General features: G+C 40.8%; 1 protein-coding gene across 11 annotated transcripts in view; it reads left to right on the top strand.

The window, feature by feature from the left end:
- The window catches only part of LOC145961589 (cell adhesion molecule Dscam2), a 77,849-nt gene that overhangs the window by 33,625 nt on the left and 20,086 nt on the right, over positions 1–24,138 (top strand). For 9 of the 11 annotated variants that reach the window (XM_083081990.1, XM_083081984.1, XM_083081966.1 and 6 more), the window contains 7 exons: positions 2,544–2,661; positions 7,553–7,796; positions 8,343–8,547; positions 13,178–13,474; positions 14,454–14,564; positions 14,933–15,091; positions 17,950–18,399. In XM_083081990.1, coding sequence (XP_082938116.1) covers positions 2,544–2,661; positions 7,553–7,796; positions 8,343–8,547; positions 13,178–13,474; positions 14,454–14,564; positions 14,933–15,091; positions 17,950–18,399 — 1,584 coding nt within the window. Of the gene's footprint in view, positions 1–2,543; positions 2,662–7,552; positions 7,797–8,342; positions 8,548–13,177; positions 13,475–14,453; positions 14,565–14,932; positions 15,092–17,949; positions 18,400–21,531; positions 21,877–24,138 lie in introns of all 11 variants that reach the window. The other 2 variants (XM_083082025.1, XM_083082044.1) reach the window with 2 other exon arrangements.

Below are 24,138 nucleotides of genomic sequence, written 5' to 3'. Positions count from 1 at the left end.
GTACGCGTTCGCTCGTGCACTCGTAATAAAGCTGTTACACGGACCCCGCCCATTGCCCCCTGCCACACAGGACTCCCTCCACTAGTAAGATAGAAATTTATGCTAAGCGCACTTAGGTAGTTAATAACTTAATAATAAAGTTTGGGGGCGGGGGAAAATTTGATCGTTTGCATATTTCGCTCACCCCCCTCCTCATTTTCCTCTCTTTCACCTCCCCCGCGTCTGGGAGACTGGCATATATTCTACTAAATTAACCAAAACCACGATGTACAGTAGTTTTACGGAGTAATGAGGAAACTTTTCGGCATATTATCCGCGTATAAATCCCAGTAGGAGGGCCTACCGAATTTAGAACCGGTGTAAAGTTAATGTTCATTGTACTCATATATGGAAAGATATCATATCGCATGTAATATCGCGGTCGCGATCACGTAAAACAATTTTGGTGGTGGTGTACGATTTCGGTGCTATATAAACGCCATGGAATGGACGTTACGTTATGCCTGTTTGATTTATTGCGGATTTCAATGCTTGAATTTTATTGACGTACGCTCTTGTAGAGGGAGCGTCAAATTTCAGATTTGAAATTCGAAAATTTGGTAATGTCATAATCGATGGCGTGGAGAATTTATATTTATTTTATTTATTTCTCTCTTCGCTTCCCAAGATTTTATAAGGTTTCGAGGATCTCTGTACTACATAATTATTTACAGCGAATTACTTGGACCGTCAAGGTTTTTTTTGCAAATTTTTCCCATGTGAATTGAGACTTGTAATTTAGAGGAACATATATTTGTATCGGAAAATAATATATATAAGATTAATTAATTAACATTAATTAACATTTTATTCATACGCAATATTATATTTGTTACGTTCTATTGAATTTAATGATATTGTGAAATCAAACGACGTCATACACAACGGCCATGTGTGACGTGTATAAACCTATCTCACGTAAACGATAAATATTTTTGTCGTGACGTGCGAGAGATATGTATAACTGCGCCCAGCGAGTATTCGTCCGCCGTAATCCAGCGCATTAATTCCCCGTTAAATGTAACAGCACGTATGCGTCGCTGTCCACACATCATTTGATCGCGAAATAACACACGTGCCGAAGAGGAGGGCACTTGAGTATCTATGGACGAATCAATAAACCACGCTGCATTTCTACCGCAGGTATGCGCTAGGCAGATTGAGTGGCACGATTTTAACAGTGCGACGCGAAAATAAAAATACCTACATATTTGTAATTGAACAAATGGAATAATCGCGCGGGATGCGAGCGATATGCGCGTCGCTTTTGATTTATACGTAATTAACGGCGCATCTTCGTCTCCTCGCTGACAAACCCCGCTTTAACCCGCCCCGAGTATGGATCTGTTTAATTATAAATTCATCCCTCGCTTGAGAAAATTTGAATTTTCGAGCGACGGCAAAATATGAAGCGTGCGAAAGTATGTTGGGCGCAAATTAGGAACGTCCGACGATTTATGTAACGGTTGCAACTCTGGCGGCATGCTAGCGAAGAATATTATAACTGCGCTATGCAAACTCAATTAACGAGAATACACAATTCACAGTTTTTATTTTGTTAAGTTGCATTATTATGCGATTCCGAGATGTGAATAGCGAGATGTACACGTGCGCGCGTTGCGTGTAAAGAGTGCGGACGAGTGCCTCACGGGTTTGTTGCCCAAAATTTTCGCAACTCGAGATTGGACTTTAATTTTGACTTAAAATAAAGTTCATGACGCGTAAATTACAAATATATGAATCGAGTTACCGTTTAATTTTCACTCTTATTTTTATTTTATAAAAAGTATTTTACCAGCCATTTTCTGAAGCAGAATTAGCTCGGTTCATCTGGAAACTTGCATGTTCATAATTTATGCGTCATGAATTTTATTTTAAACCGAAAATCCAGAAATCTAATTTCAAATTGGGAAAATTTTAGACTACAATTGTCCGTGCTCTTCCTTTCAAAAATATCCTCTTAATATTTCAATATATTGATTTAATTTGGAAATAAAAGGTATCGCGAAATTTCGCTAAAGCAAACGGAGTTTCGCGTAGAGGGTTGTTGGACGTTGCCGTTCGAGCGGAACATAATTTCGCCGACAGTTTTGATAGCGCGTGACGTAATTTCAAATTCTCGCCAAAGCGCGCGGAGATATATCGTCGTTATCTAACGTGGTTCCGCTTCATAGTGCACCGTGTCGTAAGACGTGGCGTTATCTGCGACCATAACTCCCCATTAAATGTCGCGCGCTGGAAATGCGTGCGCGCAAAGTCCTGTTTTTTTCTCTTTCTTCTGTCCGTGTTTTCCAATCCACCGCCATCCGGCTTAGGGGGTCTCGCTTTTCTTTTCTCCCGTAGACAGTAACGATTTATGAACATATTTTCCGCGTATCATGCGGCGGGGACTAGCCCGGAATCGATTCCCGAACGAGCGGTGCAAGCCGAGCAACGTTCCGCGATTTAATCTCCGATTTTACGCTATAATTGAATTTACGCGTTTCCCGTGGTGTTTTTTGCAGAAATTCGAGGCACCATGCCACCTATAATAAATGAAAAGCTAGTGTACATGTCAGCCCGTCTAAAGGACACCGTCGTGATCCCTTGCGTGGCCCATGCTAATCCTACCCCGACTAACAGGTAAGTTTTTTCAATATTCAAATTGCACTCGTATTTATTAATATTACAAATCATTAAATTATTGATACGATATAGATTTAATATTATGGGATTAATAATCCATATTTAATGTTATTAAATAAATAATCTATACTTTTAATTTTATTAGATAAATAAATTTAACAATTAACAAAACAAATAATTAATTCAACAATTTAATTATTAACAAAGCACATTAGTACAGTGACAGTTTCTTGCGTATTTTGTGTGCGGTACGCGCGCACATTTTCGGATTGTTAGAAGTTAATCTAGTATAATTAGTTATTCTATAAAACACCCATAATTGGAATTTAAGTGTATTTTTCTCGTCCACCCTTTTGCGAATCTCGTTTTTCTCCCTTTATACCTGTCCTGAGTAACGCTCAGATACGCAATTAAACGATAAGCAGACATTTACTTTCCACCATGCGCGGGCGACGTTGTTAAGTAATCTGCATGCAAAACGTATAGAACGCAGTGCATGTGAATTAAAGCCGATGTCGAAGATTAACAAGACGTTTTCGCGTCGCATGGCGAATACAAAATACGCGGTCACGAATTTCATTTATATCATGACGGCTCAATGCGGCTCAATGCAGCTAATAATGTGCGATAAACACAATAAATATTGGCGATCTAATAATAAGGGCGAAACTTGCGAAATACACCGACCGGATTATTTCAATTTCGCTTTTGATTTTTCGCGAGAATATAAAGTTTATAAACGAACAAGAGCGAGTTAAATGTCGTGTTTTGAAAGAATACGCGATTATTCTCTTTATTCTGTAATTTATATATTTCTATAACGAATTTTTTGCCGTTAACACAATTGTTAGAGAAAAAACTAAATGTGAAAAATGCATCGAGTCATATCTGTACGGAAATTTACATAAAATGTTTTGCTTTTATATTAAAATTATACTGTATATATTATGTTTAGCGAAAGATTAGAATAAAACTTATCATCTGAAATAATGCACACGCATTCGTTGCGAAATCAAACGCGTACGATTCAATAGTGGTTTGCGTTCGAGTCGAATAAAACTACGGCCGACAATCGTGACGAGGAAATTGGAATCTTTGTGCAAACAGAGGAACATGTGGACGATACTCATTCGCTACTAGACGGCTGGTATGTTATGTCTCTCTGTTTTCCTTATATTAATGCTAATTTTAAACATAGATCCGGCCGGAATATTCCGCGCGATATGAGTTTCTCGCGCGGAAACGCGAGGACTCTCGGAGTTCATCGACACGCGGACTTGGAGGACACTCGACTAGAGAAAGATAAACCGAATGAAAAAACAGAGAGAGTACGAACACGAATAACTTCTTTCTTCGCGCTCTTTCCCTGTGTTAAATATTACGTCAATGGTCGATTCCTTCCAAATATCCATCTTTTATCTTTTCTATTTATTTATTTATAAAAAGCGCGCGAGAGGAAGATGAGATAGCAGGATATAACGAAGCGACAGGGGGAGATTGCAACCCTCGTTGTACGTCGATACAACACGCTGTTGAAGAGAAAAGCGACGAGTGGCTCTCGAAACTTGTTGCGTGGGAGGAGAAGTGTGTTATTACAGCGGATTACGCGATTAGCAACTAGTTTGGTTCCATCATTGATGCCGCGAGCGTCGTACAGAGGATCGCGCGGTAATCAAACTTGCGTCGAGCGGAAACACACGGTGTCGTGTCACACGCTGTGGCGAGATACACTTAAATAGTTACGGATCAACGGGCGAGATACCCGCGATCGATCAAGAATCTTATCCTGCTTTCTCGTTTTATTCTACTTTCCTACAAATTTGATGAAGATTCTTTTTCTCTCTCTTTCTCTCGCGTTCTCTTTTTCTCCTCTCCTCTCGCGCTGTAAAGTAAAATGAAAATTTCAAACGTCGCCAACAGAACATATCGACGGAACTTTGATCGCACGCACGTGAAATTTGTAGAATCGATGCGAATAGAGCGATGTGGTTCTCTACGCTTGTACATGTGTGCGTGCGTGCGTGTATATGTGTGTGTGTGTGTGTGTGTGTGTGTGTGTGTGTGTGTGTGTGTGTGTGTGTGTGTGTGTCGATTGGCGGCTCCATGCGCGTCGCACGCGTGCGACACGGGTAACCGGGGGATGAACGAAGATAGTCCGGAGATATATAGACGTCGGGAGAGCTGTATGGGTAGCGCAAACAAACCGACCGCTGATTACAGAGACTGCTTCTGACAGCCCATCAAATATTCCGCATTTACGTATACGTCGACGTCACTGAGTATTCCATGCTTGTGTTCATCAACCACTCGTACCTTCTCTCTCTCGTCCTGTCATCCTTCTCCAATCGCCCTCTTCTTCCGCGCCGACTCCCTTCTCCTCATCCTCTTCTCCTAGCTATCTCTTCCGCGAGTTGATTTAGTCGACGGAAGAGAGCAGAGGAGAGGCCGGAGAATCTGGAGATAGGGATAAGAGAATGGAAAGGGAAAGAGGAAGAGAGAAGAAGAGAGAACGGATGATGGGCGGAGAGGATAGAAGACGAAGATGAGGAAGATGGAGCGACGGCAAGAGAGAAAAAGATAGAGAGAGAGAGGAAGATAGGGAGAGTTTGCGGGTTTGCCGCGGCGCAGAGGCTTCCATCTTTCCGAGTTCCCTCGCACTCGAGCATCCCCTATCTCATCTCCTTCCTTCGCCAATTTCCCTCCGTAAATTCGATTATCTATAGGTATACTCCTCATTCCTATGGCTCCACTTCTGCCGCTCTGCCGAGACGCCGCCATCCATCCATCGCTCCAACTCTCTTTGGCCTTCTCCTCATCGTCCTCATCGTTCTCCTCGTCGTCATCATCGTCCTTCCACATCTACTCCCAGATGCGGAGTAAGCAAGATCCCGGACTACTATGCTTTAACGGATTTCTAAGCCACGTGGGGCCGATCATCGCTTAATAGAGAGAGAAAGAAAGATAGAGAGAGAGAGAGAGAGAAGAGAGAGAGGGAAAACTATGAGAGGGACGATGCTGAAGCTAATGGTGCGTTACGAGCAATCGCGAAAAGATGAACTGGCTCCATTCGGTTTCGATAAACTTTCCGTAGGGCGATAAAGGATTTTGAATTGGAATCGATTTAAGTATTGACAGTATTTAGATAGCACTATTTTGTACATTGACTAATCGTTTCTATTTTAAAAGGAATATCAAAAGAACCCTCGATCAATTTTATTTATATGTCATTTGATTTTTTTTATCGAAGATAATGTTCAAGAATAATCATATCTCATATCATTAAACTCGCAGAGAGCGAATTTGTTTTTATATTTTTAATTAATTTTTCTTGATTGAAGTAATTTTGTTTCAGTTTAATTGGAGCGTTTTCATAATTAAAACATTAGTTATCCCAAATTTAAATAACCAGCGCTTTATGCGCTCTGATAATATTTAAAAATAAATCGCTCTATATTATTAAAAAAAAGCAGTGTATTTTTTAAAGCTAATATCTCATTTAATTAGAGGACGGTTATATACATATGTGTTTGTGAAATATATTCGCGTTATTAAAAATTCATGTCAATCCGGCTGCGCAGGAATACATATGCGAGTTCGTTAAAAGCACAGATGACGCTGTCTGAAAGCGAACAGGAATAGCGGTAGCTTGAAATTTTCATTAGTGATTTCGCTTGTCACGGTACCGAGGTTGTAGCAAGGATATCAAACGAATTGATAAGAAACATTGCTGTCAATTTACATCCAATTTCTTTCTGTCATATCAATTTTTGTATATCTTGTTAAGCTTGATAGTAATAATAGTACACGATATATAGGATAAAGCACGATGATGTTAAATCTCACTGCTTAATATCAATTGATTGTTGTGAAAGATGAATTCGTTGAGATTGTGACACACGTTCTTGCATCGTTCGGCGTCGTTGCGGTCCGATAAGGTCAAAGGTCGCGCGTGCTCGCCAAAGATCGATTGGATTATCCTCTCTGCTGAGGCTGGCTTAAATCGAGGCAATCGCGAACGCCGTTTGAATTTTCAATTAAGACGGACAGCCGAAAGCCGGGGAAGTTATGCGCGATCTTGTTTCGTGAAATTCGATCCGCGATAACTATTCGAATAATTATCGCAATAGTAATACAGCGTGTCTAGCGCCGAATGTATTTTTTTCTACGTTGAAATTAATTTATGATAAAGCTATTTTTAAATCTGTAGATTCGTGATTCATAAACATACATTTTAATGATATTTTTATCGTGCGACTGTGTGAATAATCGTGCGACGAATGTCATTAAAATGCATGCCCTTTAAAAGTCAACGTTTTGCAAGCGTGCCAGCGCGTTCGTATCTCCCCGACTGTGTCATACATATATGTGCGACAAATAGAAATGAGAGAGAGAGAGAGAGAGAGAGAGAGAGAGAGAGAGAGAGAGAGAGAGAGAGAGAGAGAGAGAAGTACAGCATATACGCAGCATATAATCGTACAATAACGGACGAGAGGAGGAGGAAATGCATGCATTCTCTCTCTTCCGATGAGAAACAATAGTTATTTTGTGGTAAGCGTGTGCAGTGAAGAGATACGCGGTTTCGGACAGACGTGCGCACGTAACGCGTAACATTCCCGAGATCTCTCGCTGGTTAGGTAACTCGAGATAATAATAATAATAATAATAACATCGCCGTGGACACTTTGACGAGCGCGGGAAATGGTAATTTGCATACACATTGCCGAGAAGCGCGCGCGCATGAGCCGCGGGGAACAATATATCGAGTTTTCGAATGTCTGCTTATGTCGTTTGCTCCGACGAGAAAATGACAGCTCGATAAAATGACAGCTGTTTTGGAAATCGCGTATTAAACGGGAATTGTTTCTCTCTCGTCTGTTTCTTCGCGTAGATGGTACTACAATAGAAATCAGAGGGAGGAGCCGATCGAAGAATCGGCGGGACATTACGTGGTGCGCGACGGTTCCTTGATCATCCAGAGTATCGAGGAGAACGATGCCGGCTCGTACATGTGCACCGCCAGCAATTCCGAAGGCAGCGAGACTTTGGAGATCAGATTAACGGTGTCTGCGCCGCTCAGCGTTCACGTGCAGCCGGCGATACAGACCGTCGACCTGGGGAAATCCGCCTATCTGGTAATTGATTGTCGTCGATATCGATCCACTCGAAAATCAAGCGTACGTGAGGATCGCGAGTAAAAGGCTTCCATAAAGGTCGAAATCTTGCGAGAAAAGGAAGGCAAAAACGGAACAAATTAAAATGGAAATAATTTCGAAGAATTTAATCCTGACATCGCGAAACGCAATAACACGAAAATAGATATAAATGTCGTAGAGCCCCTCGTAAGAACTCTATGCATCTTAATAATGCGAGAGTGGTTTCTTCGATAGATCGTTCACAATATCGAGCACTTTGATTATGAATATTTACCGTGGCGTTTTCATCCATCTATAAATACGGTAAAGCGCTGTCGATGACGCGGGAAATGAATCTGTACGCTCCGGAAATTAATGCCAGTCGTGGTACGAATGCGCGATTCGAATACACATTTTCAGGAATATATAGATCTGATTTTTCTCTCAGGAAGAGACGAGGAGGGGCTCGTACTCCCTCTCGCCTTTGCGCGCGCGGGTCTCCTTTCTTGATTCTCATCAGTTCCTTCCGTCTAAACTCCTTTGCAGACGTGCACCGCAAGTGGATTTCCGCAGGCAGCTCTCTATTGGCTGAAGGACGGTCAACCATTGAGGACGGGCGCCCGCGTAAGGACCGTCTCCAGCGAGCGTATTTCCGTGACGTCGGTTGCGAGAGAGGACCGAGGCATGTACCAGTGCTTCGTGCGGAACGAGTACGAAATGGCCCAAGGAATTGCAGAATTGCGCTTAGGGGGTAAGACATTTTGCTTCGCATTTCAGATATTAATGTATATCTCGATATCCATCTTCTTAAGTGTTGGCGATAAACGTGTGCTCGGAAACTCGAAAATGTCTCAAAATCTGTCACAATAAGGAAATCTCGCGAAATTAAATATAATTAATAAATTAGATGGCAATTTTTTTCGCGAAGAGATTGTCTTACAATTTAAATTATAAAATAGTCTATAGTCAGAGTTGTCGAGAGATTTTTAATTACTCGACAGTTTTTGAGATTGAAGTATCATTATTATTACGAAGATAATAATGATACTTCAATCTCTCTCTCTTCAGGCTCTCCGTAGTTTGTCGTTTAATTGCAGGAAGTATTTACGTACAATGTATAATGCCATAAATATCTGTCGATTCGAGTAAAAGAAAGTTGCGCTTGTTTGCCGGAACGAGCGTTTCCGCCGGCTTTACCGTTGGTTAATGTCGGGCAACTCTTTCCCATGTATGGTCCATTCCACGGTTCGCGTGCCATTCCATCGTAACGCATTTTCCATCATGAGGCAGCGCACGACTTTCCTGCAGGCTACGTGCCATTTTTGCCGGAAAGTGCCCTCATCGCTCTTCCGATTGTGCTTTGCGGAGCGTGCCCCCATTTGCGGAACGATAATCGCGGTCTCGGTTTCGATTAACTCTGGCCGAATTTCGTTCATGGCAATGGCGCAATTGTATGCCAATCGCATTACCTCTCTCCTCCTCTAACAATTGTTTCCAAAGCTACTTAATCCAGCCAATACATATAAAATATCTCGATTCTCTAGAATTATAACTGCAAGACTATTTATTATTCGACGGAAAGTTTAGCGAGATGAAGTACAATCGTCGTGTAAATACACGGAACCCATTATTTAAAGAGCGATCGAGGTACGCCCAGCAATTTTTAAGGTCGGTTACGCATTTTTATTACGTAATAAAGAGTTGGAACAATCTGATGTTTGACGAACTTGATCAAAAACTTGGTTTACCCGTGGTTTGAAAATGTTGGTTAACAGCCGCGGAACTCGTATGTGCGTGAGATGAGGGAGAGGATTCGGGGGGGAGGTTTGCCTGTTTGCGCAATGTTCCCTCGTAACGTATTTTCCATCGTTTCGCCGCGGGATACGTGCCATTTTTGTACGAAAATGGCCTCGTTTGCTCTCGCGTGCGCCAAACCTCGTACGAGACCTCCACCGTCGCGCATCAATGTCCGATGGACAACCGCACGACTCGCGAATTTGCCCCGGAATATAATAAAAGCGATTTACGATATACGTTTCACATACCCGAGTGACGTCACGGTCAACTATTGGATGAACCACATGGGTAACATATGACACGCGGAACATGTCCAGTAACTTAGAGAGCGCGGTGTTTCATGTAAAAACAAAAAAAAAAGAGGCCAGTTTGCCTCTGGTGAAATTTTTCGCGAAAAATAAGAGCGCTTACTATGGTTTTGGCACACAACGCCTCTTACGTTCGTATATCGTATACTTTTATTATTAGAATCTAGATTGTGCCGTTAATTATTACCATTGTAAGGCTCGTTATGTAAAGGCTATTATTTTTAATTAAATGTACGATATTCTTTTTATCGCCAAACATATTATTTTTAATTAGATTTCGAGATGTAATTTCCATGTTGGCTTTCTTTCAGTTACGAGCTTTTATTTTATATCATTTTCTTCTCTCGAGGATATTGCTGCTGGCAACACGCTGAGTTTCGTGCTCGTTCTTACGAGCGATTTGTACATTTCTGGAAGTTCGTACGGGTTTTCGTTGCCATTAACCTTTATATAGCCCCGGCATTTGGTAACTTTTATGACCTTTGAAACTTTAAATTTTCTTTCAAAATCGCTTATAGCCTCCTCTTGGATACCATTTTCGAGGTGCGTCGGAAACAAGAAACCGTATACAGCTTGCTTCTTTTTCCATCATGATTCGAGAGAGAAAGAAAGAGAGAGGGGATTACAAGTTAAATTACTTATTATTTCCTTCCTTCTCTCTTTCTTTTAACTCAGTTTCGTGCCGGCTCTTACATAATTTCATCTTTGAATTTTTTTAGGCAAAAACGTTCAACAAAAAATCTATTTTATTAAATTTAACAAAATAATATTTAATAAAATAATAGACTTTTAAAACACACTATAATGTGTTATTAAAAATTATATAATGTACATGCGTGAATTTTCAATATGCTAAGAGAAAGTAACAGCGATAATTGCATCGCCCGATATAATTACGCAGCAATGTCTGCGTTACGTCAACAATGTCGCGTAATCGCTACTCATATCCGGCGATGAAGCCGCCGTCGCCCCGGTTACTCGACGACGACGGATAGAAAATTAGTAATTTACGTCGTCCAAGTTGGAGGTCGGGCGCCTATTACCTTATCATTAGGATTCTTCCCGTTTCTCCATGATTTCTAAGCTGCAGGGCATAGAGTGTACATTAGGCAGGGATCGTTCGTAGCACGATAGGATAGTTAGTACCCACTACTACTATCACTCGTTGGATTTGCATACGCTAACGAGATTTCTGTGGTTTTGCCGATGCTTTGCATGCTGGCCGCGCGCGGTTTCGGGACGCTACGCGACTACGTCTATTTACGTCTACGTCATAGGTACGTCGCGAGATGAAAGCTCGGATGTTGGCGGCACGTTGACGAGTTTCGCGAATTTACCGGCGGTTCCTCCGGTTGGAATTATACAATCGCGTCATATCTTGCATTATGATTATTTTAATGTAATTCTCATTCCAAGATTTGCTTTGCTATGCACACGGGAGAACCTATAGTTCACGTGCAACCTCGCGGAAGGATATATCGCTCATGCAAATTACGCTTTATCGCTTGTCATTTCTCCAAAGCACATTTTGGCATTTCGTGTATACGGATTTTATACTCTAAAATACGATTCCGTTGCGTTTTAGCAACGAAATTTTCGTACAAACAAGCGTGACTCTGTTTCGCGTTTCCACGTAACGCGAGTTATTTCCTGAAATTTCGAGAAAACAGTACCGGCACAGAGCCAATTAATATTAGTTAGAGCGCAAACGAATTATATTAACCTTCATAGTTTTACGTGCCATAAGAGAGAGGGAGAGAGAAGTGAACAAATATCGTTTTTCGACATTTTTAACATTGAATTATTTCAAGCGCAAAATTTTGCAACAAATATAATAAATATAATAAAAGATTCTACAATTTATATACAACAGAGATACATTATTTGAAAAATTTCACGTGACATATATAATAAATTAATAATATTACGTTATTGAAAATTGTATTTCGCAGGTGCTATACAAACGCAATTATAATGTCCTCTCTCCTGTTACTGCAACAGGGTTGTTGTATCAGTTGCGTTTGCACAACATCGACAATTCCACGGATGTTCTGGAGAATAGTAACGTGATTTCTACTAGTGGTACTAATTTTATTTAGTTTTTATTTACAATGGGATTTTTTATTATCTCCGCAATAGCATACATATTAATTTGCATCGCCCTTAAAGAACCGCGGTCTTAATTTATGATGTTAAGAAACGCAGTAAGATTTCTTCTTCCGCGCGCCAAAAACGCGGAATAACGGAACAGAATAATTAGTCGGCCTAATTGTTAATTTACTAATGGGGTACTGTGTAGCCTTTTAATTATACATCGGGTAAACTCCGAGCCCGATGTTTGCACCGGCGAGTTTTCAACTTTTAACTATGAAGTTAATTCTCACAGAATAAATCGCGCGGTTTTTCCCCACGCGCTTCCTGATAAAAATTATAATTAGGATAAGTAAGAAGGAAGGAATGTGCCGCATCCTGCTCGAGTTATGCGCCCCTGGTGGTTACGGTGTCGCAGGAAAAAAGTTGCGAAATATGTCTCTCATAAATATTCATCAATATCGATATCAATAACGCCGATGGCGATAAAGAGATCCACCTTCGTGAATGAATACGAAAACTTTCGGAAAAGTTGACGTTATCTTCTGGCGCATATATATTCGTCGTTGTAAAGTTTACGAATTTATCATCATGCCATTTTGAAAGTTGGCTGAATGAAAATCTACATATTTCACACATTTTATTCGATATTCACATAATATTTTCTTTTTTCTATTCGATTCGTTCGCACGCGATAATCTCTAATAATTCGTAATTTTCTTGTATTATTGTTTTCACAAGTTAATTATTCGAGGCGCGATATTACTTTTTTAATTTTTAATTTTTCTAATCAATGAGCTATTGCGAATTTTGTTCTTTATTTAGTTTATTGCTTTAAATAATTGGACGGATCGATGATTACGCGACGACAATTGACATAGTTTTTCATCCAGATTATTTTTAAACGGCTCTACGAATCGATGAGAGGGAGATATCGTCAGGTCACTAACTTAAATTCACATGGTCCCCTTTCACGTTCGACAATCGATTCGAACGTACGTACAAAAGAGAGAGCAATAAGAGAAAAAAAAGGGCGGAAATAGATGCAGCTGTAGAGTAGATATATAGGGGAATAAGCGGGGACGCGGCGGGCAGCGGTAAAGAGGAGAGAGGGGAAGGGGTGATAGAGGTAACATTTGGAAACTTTGGGATATGCGTAATCTTGCCCATAACGTCTGTTAACAGAGATCGCGCCGCAGCTGGTCTACAGGTTTATCGAACAGACAATGCAGCCCGGTCCATCGGTTTCCCTGAAATGCAGCGCCGCGGGTAATCCCACGCCGCAAATTTCCTGGCTGCTGGATGGATTTCCGCTTCCACAAAACGACAAGCTCCTGATTGGCCAATACGTGACCGTGTACGGGGACGTAATATCGCACGTTAATATCACGAGCGTGAAGGCAGAAGACGGCGGCGAGTACGAGTGCATCGCCGGCAGCCGCGCTGGCGAAGCCAGGCACTCGGCGAGACTCAATATTTACGGTGAGTCAGCGCAAAAGTCACGTCAACGCGGTCGCAAATACGTTTTCTAGTAATTAGATACGTTTATACAACTACCATTCCTGCAACTCTGTTGAAGTTACTGTTAAACTTATGCCCATTTCCCGACCATCTTTGATAAATAATTTTTCGATATATTGAATATTAAGTAACATATCTTACAATCGTACAAACATATCTTTCCTTGCCATATTGACGGATCAAAATAATTTTGAATTTACTGGTTATAATATTTTAACATTTCATAAATTGAGAGATATAGAACAATTTATATATATATATATAAAAGTATATATATATATATATATATATATATATATATATATATATATATATAAAAAAGTGATTCGAAAATATAAACATTTGAAAATAAAGCGCTTGATACTTATGAAGGTAAACTCTTCTTGTAACATTACGAGAGAGAAATGGACATTAAAAACGGAAATTGAGATATTTTGTATGATACTAAAATAATATTATATTTATAAATATTACGCTTGAAATAAAATAAAAATAATAACTCATAAAGAAATAAAATTAAACAATTTTCGCGTATGAAATTTGATTTTTTTGCATCCGTTGCGCTTTTCGTTTTATACTTTTTTTTCATCAAAATTACATTTTCCACATTGCATTCAATGTTTATATATGTTTATTCGTCATAATAAACACACTCTACATTAGTTATCAGTTTTGAGAACAGTTCCTGCTTTAGAATGAATTGTCAAAATGTCTTCCGCGCATATCCAAATTATTCTAAACTATTGTAGAAAATGTAGAGATTTTGGAGGAATATTAAATGTATTAAAAATTAATTGTACGTGATGTGCCTTTTATATTCTTTGTGATTTCACAAAGTCGAGGAAATAAAATTGGATTTACTGTGAAATTTATAACTTTATGTGCTATTTCGCGAGTGGAGTGTAGGGTGTAACGACCTTTTATTGCTTTCTAATCTCAGGATTGCCATACGTCAGACCGATGTCGCCCGTTTCAGCGGTCGCCGGGAAGCAACTATATATCAAGTGTCCTGTAGCCGGTTATCCTATTGAATCGATAGTGTGGGAGAAAGGTAAGCGTCGTGTGTCATTTTCGTTAATCCTCTCGAATAACGGGAATCTCGCGTTCGTTTGAGTATTCAATATTTCCATTGTGGGAAAAAAATGCATTAAAGTCTCTCTAATATAAGTAGATTTCGGCATTGATTGATAATCCTTATTTATGCTCATAATCAATAAATTATGCGACGCGTCGCAAAGTTTAACTCATCTGTTGATGTTTGGAAATTTGCTTACGCGATTAAGAGTTAACGTCGAACGTCGAAGATGCAAAATATTTGCTGCTGTCCAAGTAGAAAGCCTATTATGTTATCGAATATCTCGAATATTCTCGAATGCATGGAGAAGAGCTCTCATTTAAATGAAACGACGCTGTTATCAGGGGACGTAAAACTGCCTACCAATATGAGACAAAGAGTCGCCAATGGCACGCTGTTTATCGATACCGTACAACGCAGTGCCGATGAAGGCACTTACACATGCACTGCCAGAAACAAACATAATTTTACGTCGCATCGCTCGGTCGAAGTACGCGTTTTAGGTAAGTAAATACATAGCCAATAGTTTCTGCATAATTTCCCGCAATATTGAATACCGGAATTCAAAGTATTTGTGAAATTAATATTCGAAAATTAAGAGATAGCTATGCACGCGTGTTCGTAAAACAAAGCGCGATCTCGCCTTCCTTTCAAGATACAAAAGAAGATATCCAGTCGCTCGTGTCACTGAGATAATATTTTTTACACGATACTTTAACAATGAATATTCTTACAGTTTACATCATATTATGCCGACATATATTTAATTAACGTAATTTTTATGCGATATAATATGTGAAATGCGCAACACATATTTTTGTGAAAATATCTGTTTTAAAAATTTAAATCAGCCACGCGTCTGTAAAGTCTATGTAATCCTTGGGCGAAAATTTCGCACAAAATTTCACTCGCGAAATCTGACGTTGAATTGTTTTGCCACTTTTCGTAATTTACCTCCCGTGTTATCGAAGCGCGATTATGGATATCACGAATTTCACGCTAATATGTATTCTCCCTTTGTCGAACAATGTATTAACTATCCATTGCCCGTCCCCTTCGTCCAACTGTATTAATTGCAACCCGTTTATATACATAACAGGATCCGGTGTGCGCGTTTGACGCGCGGCACAGCCGAATTTATCTTTATATAATGTTTCTATTAGGTTCATCAAGCAAACTCTATATGATGTGTTGTTTGACGTTGGACAGGATTAATTAACGCGAGACAACATTCGGATCCCCGAATCTTTGCTTTATCGCATTACGCATCGTCCCTCGAAATACGTCGTGCTTTTCACACGAGACACGTATCGATCAGTCGATCACTCGCAACTGGAACTGTCCGATACGGGCTGCACAAAAAAAATTAGAACGAAGACAAATAGTTTTATATTATACCGATGAAATATATTTCGGGGAATATGTTTTATTTTTTCGAAGGTGTGTGTTATGGAGAATATATCTTTATTAATTTTTTTCGGGTTTGGATCGATCATTTATTTCTACATCGCTCGGCAATTTACGTTTTATTGTTGGAAAAAAAAGAAAAGAGGGGAAAGCTGTACTGTTTAGGTTTCTGCGCAGTGTTTTTCAATCCCGCCTCACCCTGGATTCTAACAGAAAAGCTTCTCCGAAATCGTATGAAACCTTTCGTGAGAGGGACTATTTTATATATATGTTTCACTGTGTAACGTAACGCGCGCGCATGTATGTGTGCACATATACATATATAAATATATATCCAATGCCTACGGAAATCGCGCAATTTCAAAATAAAGTGCTTCGTAAATTCGCTAATTGATTGTTTTTCGCGTTCAATTTTTCACGTTAAATATCAAATATCGTGCTGATATTTCCCAAAAGTGTGCGAAATATTAGTCGAGTAACAAGTTACGCAAGAGTTGTGCAAAATTAATTGCGCGAAATGCGAGACATTGTCGTTTCTTTTCACTCGCGCTTTACACATAACATTTTCTCCGAAAGAGGGCAAACGCGCGTGATTTCCGGCGACATTTGTCAGCTATATGTATGCGTGCGGGCGTATGCCGCGCGCCGAGAAGACGTGTCCGGAAATGACCTATGCACAGGGCACAGCACCTCACTGCATCGCTCAAGCATTCCTCCTTTGCACGCGCTCGCCTAACTGCTCTGTTCTATTCCGTGTATTTTTATGTACTCGTGTTATTCATGTACATAAAAATCCAGCTGACACACGTATGTACGTAACGTAACTATGTACATAGGACCGACGACGCGACGTACTACAGATATCGCACGGGGTATTACCGGAAAATGTCTCTCGATCTCCCTGATATTTCCTCCGTTATGTTGTGTGTCTCCGTACACGTATACGGAGATGATGTAACTTGGTTTACAATGCGCGTGATTGCACATTAATTTCGTAATACCCCGTAAAAAATCGTGTATAGAATTAAATCATAGGTATTTAACGAGAAGGCTCTCGAGATAGAGCGACGATCGCGGAATCTGTCAGATTTGCCGGCGATCTGGATGATGAAAAGGAAACAGACGTACCTTGTAATAAATGTGTATAAATGGAAATATAGACATTCCCTTCGAAATTTGCGCGTTCATTTCATGTACATACAAGCGCACAATTTACATTATTATTTTAAATATGTGAAGCCTGTTATGGAGATTGTCGGCAAGCTGAATATTCTGTGGAGAATCGCCGCGATAGCCTTTCTTTAAAATTGCACACGTTATTCTCTTTTCACCCGCTATCGATCTGTAGACGTCTCCCAAAGGCGTATTTCGTCATGATATCGCATACGTCTAATTTAAATTAGCAGTTAATCACAATTTCGTTATTTCTCGTTTGAGCAATAAAAATTATTTTTGCTACAGAAAACACATGGATAATATGAAATATAATACATATAATATTCTCCAGTCGCGCGCAAAATGAACGAGAGCCAATATCACGAGGAATTATCGCGCTTCTGAATATCGACAGTATTTTCTCAGTATCTTTTCGCTGGCTGCTGCGCGCGGTCTTGATTTCCGGCGTCGAAGGAGCGATCGATTAATCTCGCTACTCACGGATTCCGTTTTCTCGACGTATGCCGTATCGAACGAGGTCGCTTCTCCTTATCCCGTCGGCGTTGCTGGAACGCGCCGCTTGAAAAATCGCTTCCCACACTTACAAGAAGGCGCGTCTGGCAGCGCGAGGGAGATTACGACGATTACGACCGTTTATCCCCCATATATACCCTACCTGCACCTGCACACACCTCTTCCTCCTCTCGTTCCATAATACATATCCCAACAACATCGTGATTCTCTAGTGATTCTGAACTGCTTTGATGGAATGCCACCTTTGTCTGTATTGTTCTTTCAGTGCCACCTAAAATCACGCCTTTCAGTTTTGCTCGCGATTTAAACGTAGGGGACCGTACTAGCGTACAGTGCGTAGTCGTGACCGGCGACCTACCACTGACATTCACATGGCTGAAAGATAACGTCCCGATAGAGACGGTCAGGACGTTGCCGTCGGTCTCGCAGGATGCGCCGACGTCGGGCAGCCGCGGTCGGTCGCCGGCCGCCAGTCCCGGGATGGACGTGGGCCCCCCTAAGCTGAGGGGCCCTGCTACCATGACCGTCTCCGGCCCCGGGCATGACGAAGCGTCCCCCTCGTCCCAGAGAAAGAGCATTACCATCGGGAAACATGATGCTTTTACCAGCGCCCTGAGCATTAGCACGATCGCACCCGCGCACAATGGCACGTACACCTGTCGCGTGACCAATGGCGCCGCAACCGTCGCTCATTCTGCACTCCTTCACGTCAACGGTAAACGCACACCGTTGGTGTCGTTGTACGCGTACCGTGTTCCGGAATATCTCGCCAATGTATATGTCTCTCTTTCTCTCCCACATCTCCCACCTCGGTCCCTTGTCTCATCTTCTATCGCGCTTCCATCACGATCGAGAGACTCTCGACGCCAAGTATCGTACGGCATCGTATTTCGGAACACGGTACCCGGTTGCCGCTCATCGAAATGCCAACGACGACGTCGAACAGCAATGAGAATGAGGAGGAAGAGGGAGGGTGAGGGAAGGGAAACGAGGGTTGATTCGCGCCACGTCTCTCCCACGCGAAATAAGATCGGCGACGGCGACGAGAGAGCGGATTGTCATTGAGATTCGCGAGTCGAACCGAGCCGCGTGGGCCGTGATAGGATCGGACTGGCAATTTTCCAGTTCGTTGACCGGTATGGCGGCGACAGAAAGTAACTGATTGATCGGCACGTAGGGAAACACACGGCGTTGTTGCTCCGCGCCACGACGATCGATCAATCAACGCGTCTGAGACTTTGCGCGCGGGAGAGAAAGGTGTAACCGTAATCAATTTTATTTTATACCTCGAGAGAAGAGCGCTCGATTACGCCGCGGAATTGTTCGCCCGACTATAAGACATCTTCGTCGGGACGTCGTCGTTATCCGGCATTGTTCTTTGAACGTCGACCGGTACCACGGTTCGCCCTCGAGCGATTTTCGATCTTCGGAAGGGGATTCGAGATCGTTTAAGACGCGACCGTTTCTGCTACACGCTAGATCCAGGACGCACGCTGCGTACAACAACGCGTCGCATCGGTGCGTGTTCGTGTTTCCGCAGAGGGGAATTTCCCGAAGGCTTGGAAAAGAGAGGAGGTCCCATTGGGAGCGACCTATAATGTCACCGATTCGACGCGTTGCCGGCTTTCTTTCTCAGATTACTTTCAATTTTGAATCGTTCTCTCGTCCTTTCACTCTTTCTCATCCTGCACGCCGTTCTCTTTGCACGCCAATCTGCACGCTTTGATCGAATTTTCCTGCAACCACTATCGATACCTGTGTATATTGTACGTACTGTACACTCTCTTGGCAATGCCTTTGACTCTCGTATTAACATTATATGAGCGGCCCGGAGCTGTACTTGCCCAAAATCACATCTCTTTCGCTTTCATAATCGTATCAGAAACATTGTCAAGTCCGACAATGTTTTATCGAATCAAATATTGTAACAAATACTAAGTAATATAAAGAAAAATTTATGAGAATGTTAGATATAAATGAAGTATATTTCGAGAAAAGAACAAATATTAAGTAATAGAAAGCTGGGCATCCATAGCGTTAGCCGCTTATACGTACATACTTACATAGTATGTATTATTTAGATACAAGGTATTGTCTGTGACATCGAGAAGATGCGCGAAAGGGGCTCTCACGTAAAAAGGTACATAAGAGACATTTTCGTTCGTCGGAATCTCGATGTCGCAGCGAGATCGTAAAGCTATCGTAAAATTCGTACTGGTTTTCTTATTCGCACAGGTGTATATGCATCGTTCAGCATTGATATTCAAGAGACACGTAATGTTTTGACTGAGTATTATATAAATTTGCCTCTATTTCTCCTAGTATTACATATATATATTCTACATATACACACGGAAATCGCTGTAACGACATTTCTACGATCCTGTAGAAGACGTTTTGTATTCTTTTACGAATGACTCGTTATACTTTGTTATTCATTATTGTGTTGTATGGTATATCACGTTTTTGGGCGTTTTTTCATGACGAAGTTATCATTTTATTAATGTAGCAAAGAATTTTTATAATGATGTGTTTAAGCTCGAGGTATATCATATATACTTTGTGTAACATCATTTTCATCATCATTATATTGTTACGATATTATTATAGAGACAGTAGTGATATTTGTATATCCAAGGGACGTTCGACGCGAGAGATCTCTGAAATTCTCGACGAAGGAGTATTTAATCTTTGCATGCGCATCAAAATCAAATGACGGAGAAAGAGAACGATAAAACTCCAAGTAAAATAAGAGAAAAAGATGCAGCGATGAAGAGATTGCGTCGTTTTACGTCCTCGATAGCCAGAGATCTCTCTCTCGCGATCCTTACAATTTTTATTCCGCATTTGAAAAGTTTCGATAGGGGCCGCGGTAAGTAAGTCTGCGATACGCAATTGAGAGAATTGTGTATCTTCGAAGGGGAGCAGATGCGTACAGATGTTTCATGCCGATTGTACGGTCGTTATGGCGCATCTCGCCGGGCCAGGGAACCGCGTTTAACCGACTCCGCGATGTACATCCGCGAGGGAATCTATTCTCGAAGGGGAGGCTGCAGGTGCCATACAAAGTTTTCACGCATATCAGCATGAAACGGTTTATTAACGATTCCTTCTCTCTTCGCGCGCGCCTTTCCCTCCACCCCCGACCCTCTCCTTTTCCTCCCCCGCACAAGGGCGCGGCCGCGAGCTTATTTCCAACTTTGCCAGACCAATCTCTCCTCGTATAAAGACACATTGGCTGACATTAACAGTTATGCTCGCTCGTAAATGTTCATTTCTCGAGTTACACTCGCGGCGACCGGGCGCATGTAGTATAACAATATTTATGACCGTCCGCGCCACGCAATTTTCCGCGGATCTTGCCATGCATGCGGCGGCACGAAGGAAACGGGCGACCGCACGCGTTGCGTCGCACCTGTCCTTTCTCCGCTTCGAAGGAAATCGCCCGACGAAATAGACCGAAACGAATGACCGGTTATCGGATTCCCGCGATTCAACGCGCGTCAAATAGCCTGAAAAAAATGGATCGCGCGAAAGTGCGTAAGCGCAAAAAAACGTGATTTTGTTCCGCTCCACGAGACGACTTGTCTGATCGAATTAACAGGTAAAATATTAGCTGGCGAGTACCGTGAGTGAGATTTATCCACGGTCGTCCTTTGCATGCATTACCCATCCTTTTTTTTTCGCAAATCGAGAATCGTGACAGATGGTGTCACGAGACAAAGAATCCGAGAGATCCTCGAATCCTCGATTGATGACGCGCTTAGGTGCGGTTAATGCTGGCGCAAGAGACCCAGAGGGACGTACATACATATCTGTTATCATGTCACAAACGTAACGTTTATAGTTCCGCCGCGGATCTCGCCGTTTTATTTCGGAAACGGTGTGATGGAGGGAGAGCGGACACAGCTTATGTGTACGGCGAGCCAGGGCGACCGGCCGTTCAACATCACGTGGTTGATGGACGAGAAACCGATTCAGGTCAGGGCGAGCGACGGCGGTACATCGGTGTCGTCGGTCCAGACCGTCGCCACCGTCGAGACCAGCAACGGCATACAGATAAGCGACTATCCGCCGTTTTCCAGCATCCTGGCGATAAATAGCGTCAGCGCTAGTCACAGCGGCAACTACACGTGCCAGATCAGCAACATCGCTGGCCTGGCCAAGCACTCGACCAGCCTCTCAGTCGCTGGTTGGTGTCCTGACAAAACTGACATGGTAGCCGTAAGAAAACTGTGTACATAAATGCGTCCGTAAATAACAATCCTCCTTTTCGCTATCCTTCCATTTCTCTTTCTCTCTCTCTCTCTCTACTCTTTATTCTCTCTCTCTCTCTCTCCCTCTCTCTATCTTTCTCTCTTTCTCTCGCAACTTTGTACTATTTTTCTCGCGTATACAGATGTATATACGTACATGTGTATATGCATATATATATATATATATATATATATATATAAAATAAAAGATAGGTATATAGTTTTTATATCATAGGACGGAATTCGGAGAAACGTCGAGCAGGGTTTATTCGGTTTCCGTTTTTTATTTAATCCGCTCTCCTGTCTTCCTGGTTACCCGAACGACTTACCCGGGTCGTTGATGATATCCCTCGAGGAGGGACGTGCGATACGACTCCCTATTCGCTGGATCGTAATCTTATACGTTGGTATCTGATTTCGCCAATTTGTGAAGCATCATCCTTCAGCTTAAAAATTTACCTCGCTCTTTATATATATAGAAAATATTAAGAAAATATTAAGTTTTATTAAATATAAATTACATAAATTATGTATAAAGTTTAAAATTAAAAAAACGTATGAAAATCACGTTAAAAAAAAATACTTTTTATATTTGATAAAAAAGTGCATATATAAAAATTTTTATCTATATAAAAAATTTCATATGCATAAATTAAATTTATATATATTATAAAAATAGACATTTACTCTTCAAATAAATATTCATGTGTTTTTTGTAATATACTAATTACGAGAGTAAGATGTAATTATAAAACATTTTAATGGAAATTTATCTCTGATCTCCATTTTAGCGTGAAAAGATGTGTGTACGCAAGTCAAGAAATTAATTTTAATCATCCATTAAATCTATTAATATTATTATCTTACTTTAAAGATTTTGAAAATCAGGAAAAGGATTAACTAGAAAATTGAATTGTAACGCGATATCTAGAATAGTTTCGGGAGGATTAATAGTTAATGGGTTTCGCCGGATTACATTCCTAATGTTTCGCATAAATGAGAGAAAGGCTTATGCTGTCTGTCTTCAAAAAGAAATTCTATAGAATATTAAAAGATTCTTATAAATCCACATACATTGCTACGGTACGATCGTATATATTACGGTACGTATGGCGGCCGCTCCTAATGCATATAAAATACGCAGCAGAATCGCTAGATTTTCGACATCTAAAAGCCATTAAAGATTTTCCAGCGAAACTGTCGCACGGCAAAGGAATTTTCTCTGAACGCCATGCGATCCTTTAACCTTCGCAAAGGCATCCTGTATACGCATAACAAATTGAAAGTTGAATCTACAAAAGCTGTAGTTTTTCAAGAATAAACATCAAAGAAGTAGGTAATATAATAGTAATTGGATATTGCATTACAACCGTGAAATAAGGAACTTAAGAATTAAATTTAACAAATTAATTCAAGACGTAATTGCAAATTTTTCATGAACTCGTCGACGTTTAAAATGAATTCGTGGCATGATTAAAGTCCGCTACTTTATCTGGAACGATTATAATTGAATTTCTCGAGTCTCATTACGCTTATATATATTTTTTTTGAAAAAATATTTCACATATATTATAGAACGTATCATAAACCACTCTCAATATTTGCCTCGTCTGCCAAATGGAAAGCAATGCGCTTGCAAGTTCGCTTTGTGTTCATCCTATATGATGGAGTACTGCACTTTTCAGTTTCATAGTACTATAGTATCGTTACCGCCACGATCAGTATGCATATATACGGAAATATCTTTCAGTGCAATTTTACATACTTTGATATTTCGTGTTACCTTTACTTGGTCATATTACGCGTGTATCTTGAATATGCGAATATATATATAAATATATACACATGCTATTTTTGTATGAATATTATACATTTATATTTGTTCTGTGTTTTCTGATACTCCGTCGTATCACAAACATTTTGTATCACTTACTCTCAGATTTCTTTCTTATGTCTGGTCGTACTACTTGCACTTGGTCGTACCAAGCGTACCTTGTACTACTTGCTCTTCGATATCTGGCTATACTACTTACATTTGAAGACATTCGAGTTCAAAGGAAGCAATCCGGCGAAAATACCCATTAATTTGCTTCATTAATCGTTAAAACACTTTTTTTGACACATAAAGGCAAAGTCGAAGCGGCGAAATTGAAGGAAAGATCGATCCGAAATTACCTGGCACGATGCCGCCATATCCC

The sequence above is a fragment of the Camponotus vicinus genome, unplaced genomic scaffold (assembly GCF_025532165.1).
Source record: "Camponotus vicinus isolate PSW18456_S1 unplaced genomic scaffold, iyCamVici1.0 SCAF_1, whole genome shotgun sequence".
In the NCBI taxonomy this organism is placed as follows: Eukaryota; Metazoa; Arthropoda; class Insecta; order Hymenoptera; family Formicidae; genus Camponotus; species Camponotus vicinus.
Note: the sequence above shows the minus strand (reverse complement) of the source record. Positions and strands in the feature narration are given on the sequence as shown.